The sequence below is a fragment of the Bemisia tabaci genome, chromosome 1, assembly GCF_918797505.1.
Source record: "Bemisia tabaci chromosome 1, PGI_BMITA_v3".
NCBI classification, from domain to species: Eukaryota; Metazoa; Arthropoda; class Insecta; order Hemiptera; family Aleyrodidae; genus Bemisia; species Bemisia tabaci.
In genome coordinates, this window is record NC_092793.1 from 18,213,590 (window position 1) to 18,234,306 (window position 20,717).

At 39.5% G+C, this 20,717-nt stretch overlaps 1 protein-coding gene across 1 annotated transcript; it reads left to right on the forward strand.

Annotated features, from left to right (window-relative positions):
* Window positions 1-14,096: 14,096 nt before the first annotated feature.
* On the forward strand, window positions 14,097-20,291 carry Atg9 (autophagy-related protein 9). The gene is made up of 5 exons (XM_019046944.2): window positions 14,097-14,580; window positions 15,727-15,872; window positions 16,288-16,468; window positions 17,244-17,463; window positions 18,473-20,291. The coding sequence occupies exons 2-5, from the start codon at window positions 15,773-15,775 to the stop codon at window positions 20,162-20,164; spliced, it is 2,193 nt and encodes a 730-aa protein (XP_018902489.1). The 5' UTR covers window positions 14,097-14,580; window positions 15,727-15,772; the 3' UTR covers window positions 20,165-20,291.
* The last annotated feature ends 426 nt before the right edge of the window (window positions 20,292-20,717 follow it).

A 20,717-nucleotide genomic window follows, 5' to 3' on the forward strand; every position in this document is an offset into this window, starting at 1 on the left:
CCGAGAGGCTGTTCGGAAGTGGAGCGTCGGATTGTTTCGAAACTTTTTCGAGTATCATCGGAGGGATAAAAAAGGGAGAAATTGGAATAATGGGGCTGCAGCCGCGCGGCGCTGGCTATGGCTAAGCTCTAATCTGTCCGGAATAGGTTGCTGAAAGTTTTTTTTTTTCGCCTTTTTTTCTTTTTTACCCTTTTTATACTTGAAGGCTTTCATTTCTGATGGTTGAAGTTTTTTTTTTTTCCTTTCTTTTTTCTTTTTTCACATAGACGAGTTGAGATTATTACATGGAAAAAATAACAACTGAATATGGGGAAATGCTGCAACAAACACAAAAGATCACAAAATGAAAAAAAAAAAACCGGGACGTTTGATTTTCGACATTTTTTCTCCTTTCTTCGACGTTTTTGTTTTTTCGATCTTTTGTGTTTTTTGCAGTCGTTCCCCAGATTGAGTTGTTATTTTATTACCTGCTTTGGCTAATTAAGTTGCTTATCGTTTTTACATAGACTGTCCCAAAACTACTGTTGATAGGTCTGGTTTGAGATGACCATGTTAGTAGAATCGGAAAGCGATCTGAGGGGAAGTCGAGTCCATTTTTTCAGCACCATTGAATCATTCAAATTCTTGAACAAAATTGACAGTCAGAAATTACTCCCTCGGATAACTTTTTACACAAGAAAAATCGCGCATCACACATTTTGAGGTGGATATCATTGTAATGTGAATTTACATGTTGAGCGTTGACGCTTCTCATATTCGACGTGGGTGTTTGACCTCAAAGGGCGGTCAAGGTAAAAGTGACTGCGGAAAGGCGGACCTTGGGCTGGATTCATACAGCTCACTCCGTAAACAACCCCTTACCACAGGGAGGCCCATATGATTATCATAGTGAATAAAGGGGAGGATCAAGGAGGCCTTCAACACAGCACTATAAAAATGACAGCTTTTCCAAAATTTAGAGTAAAATGAAGAGGTGTAACTTTGAAAATATATGCTTGGAAGAGATTGAAATGATTTGTTTCTTCAAAAAAATTAAACACACCAGAAAAAATGTCTACATGCGCACCTAGAAAAAAAGAGTTACGGGCTGTATAGACACACCATACCGTCCGTTCCGGGCGCAGGAGCGGTAGCTTCGACTGTTTCGGATGCCACACCCGGAACTTTCGGCCTCTGAGCCCGGAACGCGGACGGTATGCCTATGTAGCCCGTCAGTACGGCCAGCACGGCCGGAGTTTTCTGTGTGATTTTTACAAGGTTTAAGGTAGGCCTAAACCTACATTTACTTTCGCGAAATTCCCAATATTTTCTCTTCTGCACTTCGTAGAATTTAGGTAGAAAATAATTTGTATACCTTTCAAGGGTGTATTCCCAAAGTCGTGCCCTTCAATTTTACTACAGGTTCGGAAAACGTATTATGATCATAATGCTATGTCAGGCCCCCTACTCAAACTTTTTTTAGTCATCATGAAACCCATGTGAGCTCTTCTGAGGAAAGGATGAGGAGTAATTATGAATACAGCCCTTGGCTGGGACTGGGCGGAAGTAAAAGCGGAGCGGAACATGGAGCCAGGAAGACGTGAGGGCACGGCGTGGGTCGAGTGAAAGGGAAAGGGGCTCGGCTGCCCGCGCTTGGCTTCGTATCATGACAATAGAATTCGAATTATTTGAATTCACCCTCGTTTCCATGTTTTCCGTGGCAAGATGGCGGGCACGACCGCGAACCAATCATCGATGAGAAACGCGCTGCGCCGCGCCGCCGCCGCGAGGGTAGTTCAGGGTACACACAACGCGGCGCGCGACAGCTGCTGATCGCGGCGCGGCTCCGCCGAAGGAAAGTCCGCTTTGCCAGATTCATCTTTCATTTCGAAAGTTAAAGAGAATTGATTTCGGGGCCAGCGGGGCGATTATTGAAACTGATAGAAAAAGCGATAGACAAAGATGACATAGGGAGTATGGAGCGATCCTATTGGTTGACATAGTTGGTTCTCATAGACTAAGGGGAAAAATGATAGACTAACTGTCGGGTCTCTCGTGGGTTGCCGTTAGTTAGTCTATTACCTACCTCCTTTGTCCATTGCAACCACCCGCTTCCACCAATAGGATCCCTCCAAATCCCTTCTGTCGTTTTTGTCTATAGCTTTGTCTATCAGTTTCAATAATCGGCCCGCAGATTTGACATGTAGACGAGGACGCGCGCCTACGCTGCCGTGCTAAGGAAAAAAGCCGTATGAACATTCGAGAGTTGCCAAATTTGCTTCGATAAAATGTTTATTTTTGAGGAAAGCTATGAATATTTTTCCTTTAAACTGTTAGAATCCTTAGGTCAAATTGGACGTATTTCTGCCAAACGGAAGTAGGCGCCATCGGGGGAGGAAGGTAGAGGGGGGCTTTGATTGGCGGCGGAGCCGACTGTCGGGCTCATTCCGCCCTATACTTGCAATGTTTTTCCATGGCGCTTAGTTCTGTTCGACAGAACGCGCTATCCAGCATTCTAAATTCCTCAAAAGGAACTCAAATTGGCGCTTAGTTCTGTTTGACAGAAATACGTCCAATTGTGAACAGAATTAGCTGAAAAATTGGGAGGAAAATATTCATAAGTTCACCGGAAAATTCGCGTTTAATGAAAGGAAATTTGGCAACGCCTGGAGGATCATACGGCGTTTATCCTTAGCACGGCAGTACGGGTCTGCACCGCAGAGCTGTTGTTGCCTCCCCTCCACCATAAGCTTCCTTCATTTTTTCTTTGGATTCCCATAGGTATATAGTCAAGTCTATTGGGCATAATGCCGTGCTAGGGAAGAACGCCGTATTAACATTCAAGCATTGTCAAATTTCCTTCGATAAAATGGTGACTTTTGCGGAACATTATGAATATTTTGCCCTGAAATTTTCAGCATCTTGTAAAATTGCGCCCAAAATTATCTGAAAAAATTGGAGGGAGAATTTGCCCAAGTTTACCACGAAATTCGTGTTTTATCAAAGGAAATTTGGCAAAGCCTGAAGGTCCATACGTCGTTTTCCCTTACCATGGCAGTATTGGCCATAGTCGGTTCTACGGGAGTGCCAGTGGGTTCTGGTTCTATGCACCTCCAAGCAAAACTTGAGTACAGTAAAAGAGGCTGCTGGTCAGATGCCAAGGTTGAAAGAAATCGCAAAAAATTGATCATTTTTATTTCATAGAATGAAGTTATTGTATGGTTTATGATATCAAATTTAATTGTAATTCCTTTACTTTGCTTTACTGTGCATAAATAATTTTTTCAACGATGTAGAATGTGAAGAAGACCAGATTATTAGTATTGCAGATTCTTCCTCGCCTTCTCATGTTACACCCCGTTGGCGAAATTGCCCAGTCCAGCAACAGGGCAATTTCTTTGCCGCGTCCGCGGACTTGCCAGTCAAAAGTTTGAAAATGACGCTGGTTGTTAATTCTTAATACAATCCATACTCCAATCGACGAATGTCCCCTTTTGGCCGATGTCTGATGAATATTTTACGAGATTTTTAATGAAGCTCATAAGTATTAAAATAAAATCCTTGAAAATTTATTCAAATATACAGGCTTTACGTACCTAAATGGATTTTATAAATTTTTTTAAAAAAATGTTTCTCTCTGGAGTTTTCAATGAAAATGTAGGAGTTGTTTTTTCACAAACCCGTTACCTTGATCGATAAAACTGTGTATCCTCAAGCGAGGGATGAATAAAACCTATAGGAAAACGGTACTTAACGAGAATATCTACCAAAGTTTGTTCAGAACTTTTTCAAAAGTTGGAAAGTAGAAAATCCACGAAAGCCTGAAATTCTTTGACCAATTAGAGAGTTTTTTTTATTTATTTTTTTTTAAGCGTGCCTATAGGGCTCGCTTTTTGAAATCACTCGGATGTACTGTAGTACAGCACACCGATCGACCAATGCTTTTCAAGGGGCGGTCCGAATTTTTTTTCCGTCGGATCCGTTCTTCCGTTTTTGAACCGTTATAGTGTCAAGCCCTGAAGGTCATTCATCGAGAAACCGAATTATCCTGTTACTGGAAACCCTTGAGAACATTTTCCCGTGGAAACCGTATTATTTTCTTTCATAGGTACGTCAAATAAGCTTTTCTACGCTCGGAGGATTTAAATTAGAAGTTTAAATGCCGCCATAACTATTTAGCGAATCAGCGTCTTTTCAAAAGCGGTTAAACCCAAGTTGGCTGCATCTCCATAGTTACAACTGCAGCGAAGTGAGCAATCTCCAATTCGACCAATTGGAAGGCAGAGTTTTGGAGGTTAGGTTCCCTTGTTGATTCTCTGAGTGTAAGTTGCATTTTTTTTTTTTTTTTTTTTTTTTTTTTTTTTTTTTTTTATTTCCAGAAAAGATACCTTAAAGTCTCATTTTAATACAAATCAATCGAAGAAAAGAGAAAAGACAAAGTTTGACTCATTAAACAGAGTAAACTCCATACTCTGCTGCTGCAAACTGAGCAATCTCCAACATGACGCAACAAACTGAACAATTTCCAAACTTTAATTTGAAATTCTGAATGAACCAATTCAGTTAAATGATTTATGATGTTATTTTCTTTGTTCATCCAATATAATTATGTTACTTTCTTTATTCAATAAAATGTATTTTCAATGAAATGTATTTACATTCAACGGTATCAAATCAATAATTCCTCCCCAATTTGCAGAGAGTACTAATTTATACACATCTCGTTGAAATGGAAATAGTGCACACACTAGATTTCAGTTCTTCGGCACGCTTTTCCAACATATTCATGTTGGATGTTTCTTCTTGTTTTTTTTTGTAGTTAAAGGAAAGAGACGGAAAGAATATTTCTAAATTGGTACTTCTGTTGTGCGAGTGTTATAACCAAAGACAACTCCCGTTCATTTTTGAAGAGATGAGAAAAATGCCTTCAATTTTTGAACATGCAACACGCACATCAATGGGACACGAATAGTTGCATCAAGGCGCAACAACCATCTCTGTGTAGTATTTTCAACTGACAAGTCCTGTGCATTACGTAACGTAACTTTACAGCTTTTTTAATCCCCCTCCCCCATTGCAATGTGTAACTTAACGTCACGTAGCCTTAAATCCCATTTCTAACCAATAACTCTGCATTGACGTATATTTTCCATCAATTTCTGCACAAAAATTACGTTGTTTTATGTACTTTAGCATTAAATACTTTCGAATCGTTTGACTCATCAGATTTTCTGTTTATTTGCTGATCTCCAATCCCTATTACTTACATGTAAAAAATTGCGAAGATAAATGAAGGAAAATGCAAGGGTAATAGTGTTTTATCAGTAGCACCCTATTAAAAGTAAAATACAATAAATAAAACGTAAACATAAGTGATTAGACATTTTAAAATCTTCTCAGAAATATCTAAATCGAGCGAAAATCAATTTAATCGAGATTCGTTTGAGGAATGCAACTGCATATTGAACGGAGATACAAAGAAGAAAATACTAATTGAATGAGCACGGAGTTTTCATCAAAAGCCCTACTTCAAAGGAGATGAATATCCTCGACGAAGGTTTTTGCCACCATCAAGAATTTTTGGAGGGACCCAGATGATACTATCTTCAATTCCGGGGGAGAGAGCAGCCCCCCACTACCCCCTTAGCTACGCCCACGATTCCTCATATTCCTTTTACTCTTTTAATTTTCATTCTTCTTTTTTCTTTTTATCATTGTCGCCTCTTATTAATTGTTTTCATAGTTTCTCTCCTTTCATTTTATCGCTCCTGTTTTGGTAGCGCCTGGTGGAGCCGCTCCTGATACGCTACCCTTAATTTGTCTCTACTTTGAGAAGCATATACTAATTGTTACAGATATTGTTTTAGTAATCACTGGCTGATTCATGCTTTTGTTTTCATCTTTTGTTTTAGCTTACTTTTTTTAGTTTAAAATAACGAGCGACAATGATCGAATATAAGAAAAAAACTAAGACCCCGCGGATTCTTTACATGGTTATTTGGTTTTTCGAGTATGACTGAATATTTCACCATAGATGGTTTTCTCATTCGAAATTGAACTTCATGACGCGATTGTGTGACGTCAATAATAATTTCCATTTATAATAGCAATGATTCATCACTGACATGTTGCGATATCATTTCCAGAATCGAGACTGAAAGTTTGCATACCTGAATAATTGAAGGAGCAAAGGTTACAGCAGTGCGGCAGCGCGGCGTAGCGGCTCTCCCACTACCGTCAAATTTTTCACTTAGCAGCTCTCTCAGGGTTATCAGGAAAGGAGGAAGAAGAAGAAAAACGTCATGTTTGTGATTACCCCGTCTCTTTTTTCAATAGGAACAATGTAAAGTGTACTCATCCATCTAAACGCTGCAAATTAATCAACGATCAGGAGACTTATCATCGCGTTAAAAATAGTCATCGATCACGTAATTTTAGATAATCTCTGCACCGTTTATTCTTTGATAAACGCCTACTTGGAAAATACACTCGAATTCCTCTGTGAATTCCAGAGTGTTTCGTGCGATTTGATGTGTTTTCGGCGAGATGTGATGGTCAGAGTCAGAGGTGGTAATGGGCGATAACTCGTTGCTCCTCTGACATAACGTAAGGACATACCTACTTAACTCTATTGCGGGATGAGCCCTATTATCACTTTAATTCCCTACTTTCCAGAGCTCACGTGAATATCGACGTACGCCTTCACGTCATAGAGGCGACGGACCGAGAGCACGGAGTAAGCTCTTCAAATTAAAACTGTAAAAACTATACGTAATCCCATTGCACTTTCAAAGTATTTCATCTTTTACTTCCCTCAGAGTAATAAAAACACCACTGATGAAATATGTCCACAAACTGGGGTCTGATTGTATGAACTACAAAGACGCACGCTTGTTTTTCGAAACTGTGACATGCTACTGTGGATGAATATCAAACATCGGTTTATCGGCTATATTGATCTATCTTCGATTTATAGATAAGTTTCAATGTATCATGCACGATGGTCTGGACCATCGTGCACGACATTATGACAAAACAACTCATTTGGTATGGTCATGTCCGGAGAATGGCAGGAGGCAGGTTGCCGAAGAAGGTCCTTGATTGGGTTCCTCCTGGGAGAAGACGCAGAGGGCGCCCAATGAAAGGTTGGAGGGAGGGGATTGAAGCGGAAATGTTAAGGTGCTCAATGCCCCAAGATTTGTGGTTTGAAAGAGAGCAGTGGAGGTTAGGAGTCGTAGAGCGCGAGGGACTGCTGTAAAGCGACTTATATGTATGTATGTTCAATGTATCAGAGACTTAAAAAGTTTTTGGCTTGTTTCAAAACTCGGACATTAAAAGTTTTTCGCCCTCTGACTACCTAATATTCTAGACTTAGAATACTCGGCATGCTTTCGAAAATTAGTCTATCGAGCATGGTTTTCACATCGCATCTATAGATATTTCGAGCCATTTGGACAGACACATCTAAACCTATCATTTTGAACCTATGATATTATGCGCAATGGCCCTTGCTGTCACCTAATTTTCCATACTAGATTTAATTAAGTAAAACGCTTTTTGTGAGACGACCTAAAACACCCCCTCTTTCCATTTAAAGGTATGTACATGGGGCAAAAAATTAATACTTTTGCTGTACAAATAGTGCGCAATGATCGCGTGACAGTTATGCTATTTTCATACTTAGTTGCTCAGATTTGAAACCAATATTCGTCGTTCCCGGCTGAGGGAACGTAACTACATACCAAGGCCGCAAAATTTACTCAAACAATTTAATTTTTCCGAGACTGTACCTGTGCCATGTTCGTTCAAAATTTTTTGACTTTCAAAACAGTAAAATTTTCAGTTTGAAATTCCCGGGATTCACTTTGAAAAATGCAATTTGCGAAAAAAAATTCGGCAAAATTGAAATTTAGTTGCGTTCTTTTGCGAGGAAAAGGACGTATTTTGCATTATTTAAAAACATCCCCTCATAGCATGGACCTCTCCTCATATGCTTGGCTGTAGGGGGTTGCGGGGGGTTGCCCGAAGAACTCGTGGCAATCTGGAGCCACTTATTACCTGTAAGAGTCGCGAATTTGTTTCAAGCAAAAAGAACGGCTTTACTATGGCAAGGTAGGCAACAAGTGCAGTAAGGGAAAATCGAGAAAAATTGGGAACAATCCTCTCTCATCCACAGTCACCGCCATTTTTCTGGATTTCAAAGGTCTCCATGATACCTGATGGCCATATTCTCCCTGTGAAGATTCTCTTTTAAAAGGGAAGGGCAAATTGAGTCCGACGTCATATCTAACCATGACGTCACGACCACGCGCGTCTAACTCTACTAATATCCTCTACGCAAACTTGTTCGACTAATATCCTCGTGACCAATCCCCGTACTCCTCCCCCCTCCCCGGTTGCAATCTGCTCATCAAATCACCGATGCAGTGCTGCAATTTCCCTGAGTTAATTCCAAAATTCGGAACTTTTCAAATAATCGAAACTTTTCCCGGCATCCTCTGAATCCTCGGAATTTTCATTTATTTTCGGAATTTCCTCGAAATTCGCGGGTTTTCGCCAGTTTGACCATTTATTTGATCAAATTTAGGGACTTAACTCGACGATCTTCGCAACTAAATCCGGGCGTCTATCAGAATTTTTCCCCGGAATTTTTGAAAAAATCGAAATTTTTCTCGGAACTTTGGCAAATTGGAATATGTTTCCGGAAATCGGAATTATTTCGGAATCTTTTGATACAGTAAAATGGCAGCACTGCAACGGTGTGGGCAGGGTATTGTAATGGCAACTCATCGAGGGCCATACGAAATGGGAGACGGAGAATTACTCATAACGCACATTGTAAAACAAAAGAAGCGTTAAAAAGCGAGGAGGAGGGGCAACGCAACCGAGGCACGGGGCTCGTTGCAATCGCGAATCACCATTTGATGAGCGTGACGCGAGGGATATTCGGAGAGTGCATTCTCGTCCGCTCATGGGGGAGGGCACAGGGGGCTTTCGTCCCTTCCCTCCCTTTTATCCCTGTCTGCGAACCCTGATCCGTGCTTTTGATTTATAAGTTCGCGAGCACTGAATCACTCCCTCCATCCATCTCCCCTCCAACCCCTATCATCCTAAATTCACTACCTCCCCCTCTTCGGCAGCACACCAGCCCTGACAATACCCGCCAAATGCCACGGAAATACCGTGTTCTGCATTCGGAGGTACGGAATAACGGCAGAGCACTCTGTTGGGAAAGCTGGAGTTTAACTATGACGCTAGCGGCCTCTCTGTGATATTTCGGTAAGTTTTTCCACCGATTGGAATAGGGGATGTTTCCGCCCTTGATGAGGGAAGGACGCGCGTCGGTGTAAAGTGGGTCCGAGATGGGAGCGAAATTGGATCAAGTTCAGCAGAAAGTACCTCAGGTCAAAATGGAGAAATGTGATTTGAATCCTTAGTTGCGCAAAATGTAATCAATGGAGAGGATTTATTTTTACCATCTATTCTTGCAGACATAATTTTTCGCAGTGACTTCTACATTTTTAGCAGGAGGATTTATTCTTCATATCCACTCGAATTATTGTGATTTTTGCTGCACCACCGTCGCAGTATTGTCGGAAGTTTGTCCTCGACCAATTTTTTTTTTTCCACCCGGAGGATACGCCAACCCCCCTTGACCGCTTCACGCCCCCCCCCCCCCCCCCCGGTAGCGCTTCGCGCCTAAGGTGTTATACATTATGAATTACCCTTCTGCGGCGTAATTCTCAATCAAAGTATTATTTTTATTTGAAGCAATCGCACTACCCACTATTTCACACTGCTACACGTTGATTGCGTTTTTCTAGTAAATAATTACAGTTCTAGATGCAGCCCACATTTCAGGAGGAAAAAAGCAGAACATGTTACATTTTCTTCACTTTGTCAGACTTTACTTGTCCTTTAATTTCGCCATAGCACGTAGGAAATCATAAACGTATATATTTAAACTTGTGATGTTATAGATTCCCTGTCCCATCCCATTTTTTGGTAGACCAATTGTAATTTTTTTTGTTCCATATTCCGAGCGATTCATCAGGATTGTTGTTTGAAAGTTCGTATTAGTTCTTGGAAAGTGTTTTCTCAAGGGGGAAAAATAAAAAAAACCGCAAACAAAGGTGAACTTATTTAAGTAGGCTAAAGGCAACTCTACATATCATGCCCTGGTAAAAATTGGCGCTAGGAGCTGCGTTTCAAAATACCGTAGGAGTTCTTATAGCCGACTAAAGAAGGCTATAGAAAATCATATAGCTGGCTGTAGAAAGCGGAACAAATCATATAGCCGGGCTATACGAGGCTATAAAAAAGTATACAGTCGGGCTATAGTTTCTATCGCCGGGCTTTACACTTCATCGCGATTGGCTATAAAAGGCTATAAGAAATTGTGTAGAAATTCGTGTGTTTGGAAATCATTAAGTTTTTTACGGAACTACCTTAATGTTTACAAAACACACATTATATTTTCCTATAAAACATATTTTTTTTCATCAATTAAAATGAGAATAATCCATACAGAGTGTACAAACATTTCAGAATCATGAGTTGAAAAACGCTGACTCCGCGAGATTAAATATTAGAGCCTAACACAGAGCGGAGCGGCGACGCACTGGCGCCTACAAACCTAACAAGGATACTTCACGCATTGCGCAATGCGTGAAGTATCACTGTTAGGTTTGTAGGCGCCAATGCGAGTTTCGCGCTCTCTGCCCGCCCGCCGCGCCGCAGCGTGCCACGGCGTATGAAGCAACTATTTCACACCAGAGGTATTGTACAGGATCATAAGATATTGAAGGCGCTCCAACACAATAAGAATGACAGGCATCCTTCAAAAGTACGGAGCTTTCCTCGCAAAATATATATCAAGATACTATGACACAAAAAGAGAGCGGTAGTCCAACAACTCACTAAGTCCTAGTATCCGTATTTAGTAACGTTTAGCATTAACTTTATCGTCTGGCTAATGCTTAATCGCCATCGGCTATAAAAGACTATAAGAAATTGGACAGCCGGCTACAGAATGCTATTGGAAATCTTACAGCCGGCTTTAGGTCTATAGCATTTTGGAACACACATTCTACTGCCAATTTTTACCAGGGGCTCGATACCTAATTTTTTTTACGATTTTGAGAGCCGCCAACATTGTAATACATTTAAATAATGCATTTTTTTGGAAAAGTGACAATGCCGCGATAAAAGCAGTGATGATTAACCTTATTGACATATAGGCAACGCTGGAATTGGTGTCAAAAAATACAATCAAAGCTTCAGTTAGTGTCTTATGTGACGGATTCTGAACGAATTTCATTGTAACGCCTGAATGCAACTATTCGGGCTCCATGGATGTCCGTGTTGCCTAGGCACGAAAGTGAAGGCGTTTTGACTTCAGATGCCTCACCATCAACGCTCAGTGGAGAGAGTTAATGAGAGGAGTCGGACTAAATATGGGAGCATTAAAAGCCCATATCGATGTTAATACGAAAAGTAGAGGTTTAAAAGTGGTTTCATTGATTTTCTTGTAAAGTTTCCTACAATAGGCTTTCCTTACGAATAATAACTAGAGGATGTTATCATCAAAATTTACTGCGAAAATGTACATATAATGACGAGTGCCTTTAATTCCCCATTAATACTTCGCAGGATGAGAACATCTCTAAAGACACGAATAGTTGCTCCTCAAGTCCATGCTAAGCACATCGCAATATTCAAACTGAAGTACATACAAAAGATACTCACATCCTATGCCTGTATTAAAATATTCTAGGTGATATCTTGCAGTATAAATGAAGAATTGAAAGCTCGCTCTGCCATTTAGGATCCTCGCAGTAAATCCCGCAGCGCCAGTGCGTCACGGGTGAAGCGGGTGATGGTGAGTGCCTGGACATTCAAAACGCCTTCACTCTAACGCGTATGCAACGCAGACATCCATGGAGCCCGAATAGTTGCATCCATGAGTTTTGTATTGTGTTCGTCGCATTCGACACTAACTGAGGGTATGGGCTTCCTTTTCGTCTTACACCGCCGTGACTGAACTCAAGAGCTGTCTGTTGTGCCGATGAAGTAAACTATTACTGATTTTTTAATGTGACATTGTCAATTTTCCGAATAATGCTTTGTTTATTTAAATATCTAAGGACGTTGCCGTCCTAAAATGTGGGCTGCGGCCTATTCCTTCTTTGCTCCAAGAACAACAAATGCGGCAAAGACGTTTCACAGTCACCTGTGGAAAAGTTCGAGCGCGCATCTTAACATATTTTTATTTTTTCACTGAGGAGTGGGAAAAAAGTTCAGTGAGAAATGTAAATGAACCTACCGCTAATTCAAAGCCTGTTGCTGTTAGGACCCAAAGCTTGTGGAAAATATGTCTAACGTTACTGACTGCTTCAACATCATCTTATCGGAGCACCTGTGGACTAAGTTCATTTTAAAAAAAAAATAATTTAAAAAAAAATAAAAAATAAAATAATCAATAATGAATAATTCAAAGGAAGCCAATTTAGAGTTCCTGCATAAAATCCTAGATAAGGCATTCATTGACAAAAATCTAGTAAATGCTTCAATCTTTTTTTTTTATTTTGGTATATGTATTTTCAAACAACCCTCACAAATATATTCACTAAAAGTTTGTACGGCCAAGGGACCGAGCTAAAAATACGTGATGCTGAAGATCGGATTTTTTATCTCTCTCCCCCTCGCAACGTCTGAAATACCAATCTGCACCAGGGCCGGATTTATCTACTTGCCGCCCATGGGCCGCCTGTATTTTGCCGCCCCTTTCTCATTCGTTTTGAAACATCAATAAAAACCATCAAATGAACGTGCCAGCGGGGGAGGGGTGCATAAGACGCGTTTACTGGTGTTGGACACATTTTTTGCGAAAGCCCTGTCAACACTACTAGCAAAACTTCACGGAACTTTGTGCGAAAGTTAAGTTTCGTAAACCTATCTCTGTGTGGACAAGGCCTTCCATTCATAAAAAATGAACGAAAAAATTTTGAAAGAACAAACATAAATGTGGATTAATAATTTTAACTTCCGCCGCCGCGCCGCGCTGACCGCACCTTGTTTGGCGCAATGCGTGAAGTATTCCGACAGTCTTGTAGGCGCTGTGAGTTTCACGCCGACCGCTGCTGAACGCACTGTGTTTAACGCAATGCGTGAAGTATTCACGCAGTCTTGTAGGCGCTATCCGTTTTACGCTGACCGCAGTGACCGCACTCTGTTTGATGCAATGCGTGAAGTATTCGTGCAGTCTTGTAGGCGCTAATATGTGTTACATGCCGATCGCCGCGCCGAGGGCTTCTCCTTTTCATCTCAAGTCCTCGTCATCATTTCTCTGTAAGTCGCGCCGTTCCAGGCTAAATTGCGTGTTTTAACTATTTGGTTTCTCTCTTAACTTGAATAATTAAAGGTGCTGTATCTTTTATCTCTGAAATACTACAAAATTAGAAATTATTATACTCTCAGGAAATGAGAGATTTTCTCGCCCTCTCTCGCTTGGAATTTTTTTTTTTAATCTAAATCCGAAATTTTTTTATACCTATAATTAAAAAAATTGCAAAATTTGCCGCCCCCTTAATCCGGCCCTGGCTGCACCCTCATCAGGTAATTTCGAAAATTTCAGTTTCAACCCCCTCAAATTAGCGTTTTGTGATGAATTGTGTGTTAACAATTGCTGCCTTGCGAAAATTTTTCATTTTTGATTTTAAAAAATTCTGACATTCTGACAAATAGGCAAATTCTGACAAATTCTGACGCCGCCCTGATCGCCCCTCTCTTTTGTCACACAACCATGACTGGGGTTCAGGCCCCCTCCCCCTCCGCCTAGAGCGTCACGTATATCATGAACGGTCCTCTAGTTCACCCTTCTCTTGAATGTCCCTTCAGCCATCGGCCCTGATTTTTTCCGGGCTGCTTACCTTACTGCTTACTGAAAGGTAAGCAGCCCGATTGCCAGATTGCTATTATTAAGTCCAACAGAGTCTCTCAATACAGCTGTATCTTACTTAGTTATTCATTTGTTTGTTTCAGTGTGTATGCGCACATATCATGTGGAGGCAGTTTTTTCGAGGGCCGAGGGGAATAGAATGATCCATCACCCCTTCACGAGGGTGTGCTTAAAGCGGCAACATACGATCACGAATTTCGAGCTACGCACTGAGCTACGACGAAGCATAGACAGGTCATACGATAACACGTCGATTGGCGATGTGTTTTTATTATCAACGCTGAGGGGAGGAATTTTTGAAAAATCCGCCACTCGGAGGAATGTCACGGATTGGCCACCGTCACAGTCTGAACTGCGCACATCACGCATGCGCAGAGCCTCAGATCTGTGGATGACAACAAGAATCAGCTGTTTTCTTCGCAGAGACAGCACAATGGCTAACCTTCAAACCCTTGTATGTGGATAACATTGGGATTTTAACTGAAACAAAAGTTATGAAGTCAAGAAACACTTTTACTCTGTAAGCATCTTGTCATTATTTTGTGTAAAATTACACGTTCATTGTGAAATTACCTGTGTTTCCCTCTTGTTCAAGTGAGCCATGGACACCAAGACTCAATTTGAAAACTTCTCTCCTCTCTGTGAGTATATTTTTAATATTACTGCTCAACTCATTGTTGTCTAAGATCTTAGAATCCGAAAACAGAAATTTTCTCACTTCAGAAAAATGCAGTCGCACCTTTTTGGAGAGCCTAGAATTACTTGTAGGCGTTCACCTTTCATGATAGTCTTAAACGATGCCTAGCAACTTGAAGTATCGCCAGAATCTGTAAGATCTTTTACTTGAAACCTGTGCCAAGCATTCTGACCGAGTCATTGTCTTGTTATTCAGAACAAAAGATTGAGCTTTTGTTTCTTGAATGAAAGGAAAATACTGGGTGAAGTGCTTACTTTGAAGGAAGTTTGTAGCTCAGTTTTCAGCTCAGAAGGAACGAATACCTCATCTTTTTTTTTTTGTTTCCATTCATTCCACCCATCTGCTGATTTGATTAAAAACTGTTTCTATCTAAAGATAATTTTCTAGGTGCTTGAAATTTTTTCAGACTGAAGGTCTAAATTGTTCTAGCTCCTTAATGAAAGAATAATAACATTGTAAGAACCTGAAGCCAATTATTCTAGTAAACAACCATGTTCAAGTCGCCTGAAGACTGTTCAAGGCTCAAAAAGTTACCTTCCCAGCAACTGAGAGCATTGAAATTATGGCCAGGCTGTAGAATTATTGTTAATTTTCACTTTGCTGTGAGCTTATCAGTAATGGAAGTAAATCGTCAGTTTTTCTGAGATTTTTAGCAGATTAATCGTATCTTGATTCTATTGAGTTGTGTACTTCATTTCTGATGTCACCGTGGCCTCACTGAGAGGAGTCAGAGAGTTTAAAATGAATTGAAAATTGCGGAGGGTTTTTTTTACCTTGTTTCCCCAAAATCGTTGTAGAAACGCAAATTTTCCACCAATTAAGCTCAAGGTGGGCTCATTAGAGAGCTGAAGAAGTAAGTCACAACTTTGTGCAAACCATATTCTGATATCTTCAATGGTTTGCTCAGAGCAGGTTTCTTTGAACAGCCTTTGTTTCATTGATCGTTATAATTATTTACTCTTTACAAGAAGTACTTCGAAAATTCTAAGTATGCTCCTTTGCTCATCCTTTAATTAAATGTAATTTTATCCCTATTTTGTTGTTTTTCTTTCGTGACATTTTAATTAGAGTTGCTTTTTTTCCATTCCAGGCTAGTAGACAGTGTTTGGTGCAACAAATTGAAGTGATGCGGCAAGATGATGGAAGCTCAGTATCAGGCTCTGGGTGCGGATGGGGAAGACGATCTTCCCCACGACATTGGAGTCATGATACACGTTGTGCCTGAAACAGGAAGAGGTTAGTATGTCCAACAATTAATGCCAGTGCTTATGAGCAGCGCACATTTCAGCAGAAAATTTGAGCAGAGACTTAATGTGTCGCAATTTTTTATTTACATTCTTATACTTTAGCCACAGGTATGTCGATTTAAACCTAATGTTACTTACAGTGATCTTTCCTTGAAACTTCAAATAAGTTTGAAATTTAGAATTGTAGACTGTAAGCTCTGGTGTTGCAGAGGGCCCTACTCTGTGTGCAGTAAAAGGACTAATACTGATCTGCCTTTAAATTTTACAAACTCCATTTTCCTTGGTTGTGATTTAAATGTCCTTGATGACTACGTTCTCAAGAAAAATCAAGGGCTATCTGTGTTTGATGGGAAATGGAAACCTTTACATGCTACAAGTAATTGATGTAATGTGTTTTGTTTCAGCGGCACGATGGAATCATGTAGACGATTTGGATTCGTTCTTCATTCGAACGTACCTGTACCATCAGAAGCATGGATTTGCATGCATGATGCTACAGGAGACCCTCGAGCTCCTTCAGTTCATATTTGTTCTAGTCTTCTCAATATTTCTCTTTCACTGTGTAGATTATCCTGTTTTGTTCAGGTGAGTTTCCATTTTGTCCCATATTCTACCAGTTTTTTCCAAGTGAAATAAATGTACATTTGCTAGGCATCAAATTACAAAGTTTCTTTGAAGTATCATGACCAGATCTGCAAAGAAAAAAATGAAAGAAAGAAAATTCTAAAAGAAAACCAAGCTATAGTTTTTAATGATTTTTTTTCAAATGTTCTGTACACTCTTTTTTTTTAAAAAAAACTGTACAAAATTGATGGGAACCATTTTGATTACTAAGTTCTCCTAAAGAAAAATGAAACATAATCACAGGTTTTTAAACAATGCAATTGAAATGCGCATTTTTTGCATTTACTTATGGATGTGTGAGCCATTTGTTCCATTTTAAATCCCAACTTTTGGGATCAATGTCTCATATACAACGTGATATAAGACTATCAAATTTTATGTTCTTTAAAACCAGATTGAAGGTTTTCATAACCTCAGTAACTTGATTTTTATAAAAATGTGTATTAGGTACTGTTTCGCTGTGTGGCGCTGATATTCTTTTCACTCATTTTCATCATAATTCTATTTTATTTTTAAAAAAAGAATACAGTTAAGTACAGTAAAAACTTTAAATCATAAAAATATCCTCTTTGATTTGTTGTGCCATACAAAAAAATAGATTCACTAAATGTTAATAATAGTTTTTTGCGGTGAACGTTATCCTGTTGAATTTCATGCACAATTTTATTAAACAAGTCTTATGTAGTCTTACGTTGTATGTAGAAATTTAAGCAATGAAGTCATCTGTTTTTTGCAGAGATAAAATAAAACCATCTAAAAATGGAACGGAAAAGATCTCATTAGGTGATGCAATTTTACCAACAGACCAATGTGTGGCCAGTTTTGGGTTTCTCACATGGTCATATTTCCTCATCACAATCCTGTTTTGGATTCTGCGTGTCATAAAAGTCCTCTATCATATGTTCCAATATTGGGATATCAAAGCATTCTATAATTCAGCTCTAAAAATTGAAGATGTAAGTATTTTTTTTCTTTCTCTCCATTTATGTTTGAATGTTGCAGTGCCTTTTGAGCTGCAAAAATTGAAAATTTCCATTTATATTGGTGAAACAATCATCCAATCAAAAATAGGGGTAAATTATGATGCATAGCACCATAATTTACTAATATTTGTTTTGGTCTGTGTCCTACCTGTTTGACTTTCTGTCTGATTTGTGACTGTCACATTAGATTGGCGGATTCGTGTAAAGTATGCTTTTCTATATTTGTTACTGGGTAAAGGGATCTTAGTCCACCCAAACTCCAAATTTAGTTATTGATTCAAGATAATAACAGAGAGTTTTGAGCATAAAATGCAACCAAAAATACAGACACAAATCGATTCTATGGAGATTTGAATTCTGCCGTAAAAGATAAAAGGAGCGAAAGCTTTCATCAATCAGAAGTGTGTCAGATTCTGTAGGATATGCTCATACATAATCCTAATTTGCTAGGTGTGCAGAACAGGTGGATAGAGGGATCCGGGGTTACATTGGGAGAAGATTGAATATTTAGAAAACCTAATCCATCGCACTGATGTACTTTTTATTTCTTTGGAAAGTTTATTGCTCTGAAAAATTTGTCAATTTTTAATCAGTGCGTACTTTTCCTTTATTATGAAGTTTAAACAAACTGAATAAAAGGTCAAATTTAATAAGAATGGCATTTTTTACCTCTTCTTAAAATACCTGAAAAGTAGGAGACAATTAAAGAGTTGATTCAAAGCTTAGATTAAAGTCACATTTTTTGTTCTTGAAATGCATGAATGAACATACACAAAGTATGGGAAGTGGTTTTAAGGAAGAGACAACTAAAAGCAGATACTTTAAGAACTTCAGATTTCTGAGGTATGCAAAAATCAAGATGTAGTCATTCAAGAAGCATACAACTAGAGTTATCACCTAAGAGCCTCTTCCAGTGTCACCCTCTGTGATGAAAAAGTGCATTTTTTTGGTCTGTTAGATTACCTTTGTGTGTTGATTTCAGAATAATTTGGACAATCTGACTTGGCATGAAGTCCAACAAAAAATCCGTGAAGTGCAGCTCAAACAACAAATGTGTATCCACAAAAAAGATCTCTCTGAACTGGACATCTACCATCGCATCCTCCGTTTTAAGAACTATCTGGTCGCAATGGTTAACAAGTCTCTGTTGCCAGTTCGCTTCAACCTTCCTATAATCGGTGAAGTTGTATTTCTCTCACATGGTTTAAAGTACAACATAGAACTCCTTCTTTTTTGGGGACCTTGGGCTCCATTCCAGAACAATTGGCACTTGAAAGAAGACTATAAAAAAGTCAATAAACGCCATGAGCTTGCGACTAAACTTTCAAAACACATTTTTTGGGTTGCCATCATTAACTTTCTGCTCTCCCCCATTGTGTTACTCTGGCAGGTCCTTTATTCATTTTTCAACTACGCTCAAATCATCCGGCGTGAACCAGGAACCCTTGGCTCACGTTGTTGGTCACTCTATGGTAAGTTCTACTTACGCCATTTCAACGAATTGGATCATGAGCTGAATGCAAGGCTCAACCGTGCTTATCGCCCTGCTTCAAAGTACATGAGCATTTTCACCTCACCTCTCATGACCGTTATTGCCAAAAATGTTGTTTTCATATCTGGGTCTATTTTAGCTGTCCTGCTTGTTCTTACAGTTTATGACGAAGATGTTATAGCAGTTGAACATGTTTTAACTATAATGACAATTCTAGGGTCAGTTGTAGCAGGGTTTCGATCATTCATACCAGATGAAAATTTAGTTTGGTGCCCAGAAAACTTAATGACTGCCATTCTGGCGCAAGCCCACTACTTGCCAGAACATTGGAGGGGTCAAGCTCATACGACCCGAGTTCGTGATGAATTCGCGCAGCTTTTTCAGTACAAAGCAGTTTTTCTGCTCATGGAGTTACTGTCGCCTGTTGTGACTCCCTTCATTCTTTGCTTCTATTTCCGAAACAGAGCTCTTGATATCGTCGACTTTTTCCGTAATTTCACTGTGGAGGTGGTTGGTGTTGGAGATGTGTGCTCTTTTGCGCAAATGAACGTTCAGAAACATGGAAACCCAACATGGCAGGTGGCACAAACTGGACAGACAGCGTCTGTCATTGTCAATGACCAGTATAACCAAGCCGAAGATGGGAAGACGGAATTGTCCCTTGTACATTTTACCGTCACAAATCCCAACTGGCAATTGCCTGCTGAGGCTCAACATTTTGTCACAACAGTCAAATCTCAAGTTCGACGTGATGCCAACCTTCTAAACAACGAAATGATTCAAGCAGCGCAAATCCCAGAATATTACGGAGTAGATAACTCCTTGTCATCCTTGGGAATTGGGCCTAGTGCCATGTTACTGCGACCAAGTGTAGATTCATTACTTTGCAGAAGTATGTCGCAGCAGTGCAAAGGTGCCTCTAGGGCAGAAGGCCCACAACAGTCAATAATAATGAACTATCAGGAAGGACAAGAGAGATCTGATGACCAACCAACTGATTTAGCCATGAGCCTAAGTACATTATATCTTCATGAACTACACCACAAGCAGAAGAATCAGTCCAATACCAGGCGTAGGATGCAGCATCAAGGTGCATCAGCATCCTCTGATCTCATGACAAATCCACGCCTACAAGTTCAAGAAAGCACGCCACTCCTTCACAATTCTCCGAGAAAGTCATAATTTTAATTCTTACCTTTTAACTGTAATTTTCATCAAGTTGTACAAAGTTGTGTACATACTCTTTCTCTTCATTTTTGTGTAACATAATTCCTTTCAAATAAAAAATAATGATTTGTAATTTTTTTAATGATGTTTTTGTTTTTTTCTTACCCACAGATTTGGGCAAAAATTGCGTAAATTTGATTCCATTCTTGGTTCTTTCTAATTACCTTTTTGCTTCTATCGCTTTCAAAAATTAAGCTAGCAGATAGTCATAGTCCAACATTTTATAAAAAAAATGATCCTAGGTATATTTTATATCATGTAGTTTTCCGAAATGATCGATTTCGTACATGCACGTAACTTGAATCAAAATCTTCTTCTCTGTTGGAAGAATATTCCATGAGTGACAATTTTGAGTAATGAAGGCTTTTTGTTTCCCCAAAAAAAAGTAAGTTGTAGAAAAAAAATTTGGATTACTGCCATTAAGATATGGTGTTTTCAAGTTAAGTTATCTATATTCATTGTATGCTCCCTTTCATGATGAAAATCGCAAGGAAAAGAGAGCCTCCTT

Coding starts and splice junctions, on each gene's coding strand:
- Atg9 (XM_019046944.2), top strand. CDS start 15,773: ATGATGGAAGCTCAGTATCAGGCTCTGGGTGCGGATGGGGAAGACGAT. Junction 15,873..16,287: donor TGTGCCTGAAACAGGAAGAG/GTTAGTATGTCC, acceptor GTTTTGTTTCAG/CGGCACGATGGAATCATGTA. Junction 16,469..17,243: donor GATTATCCTGTTTTGTTCAG/GTGAGTTTCCAT, acceptor TGTTTTTTGCAG/AGATAAAATAAAACCATCTA.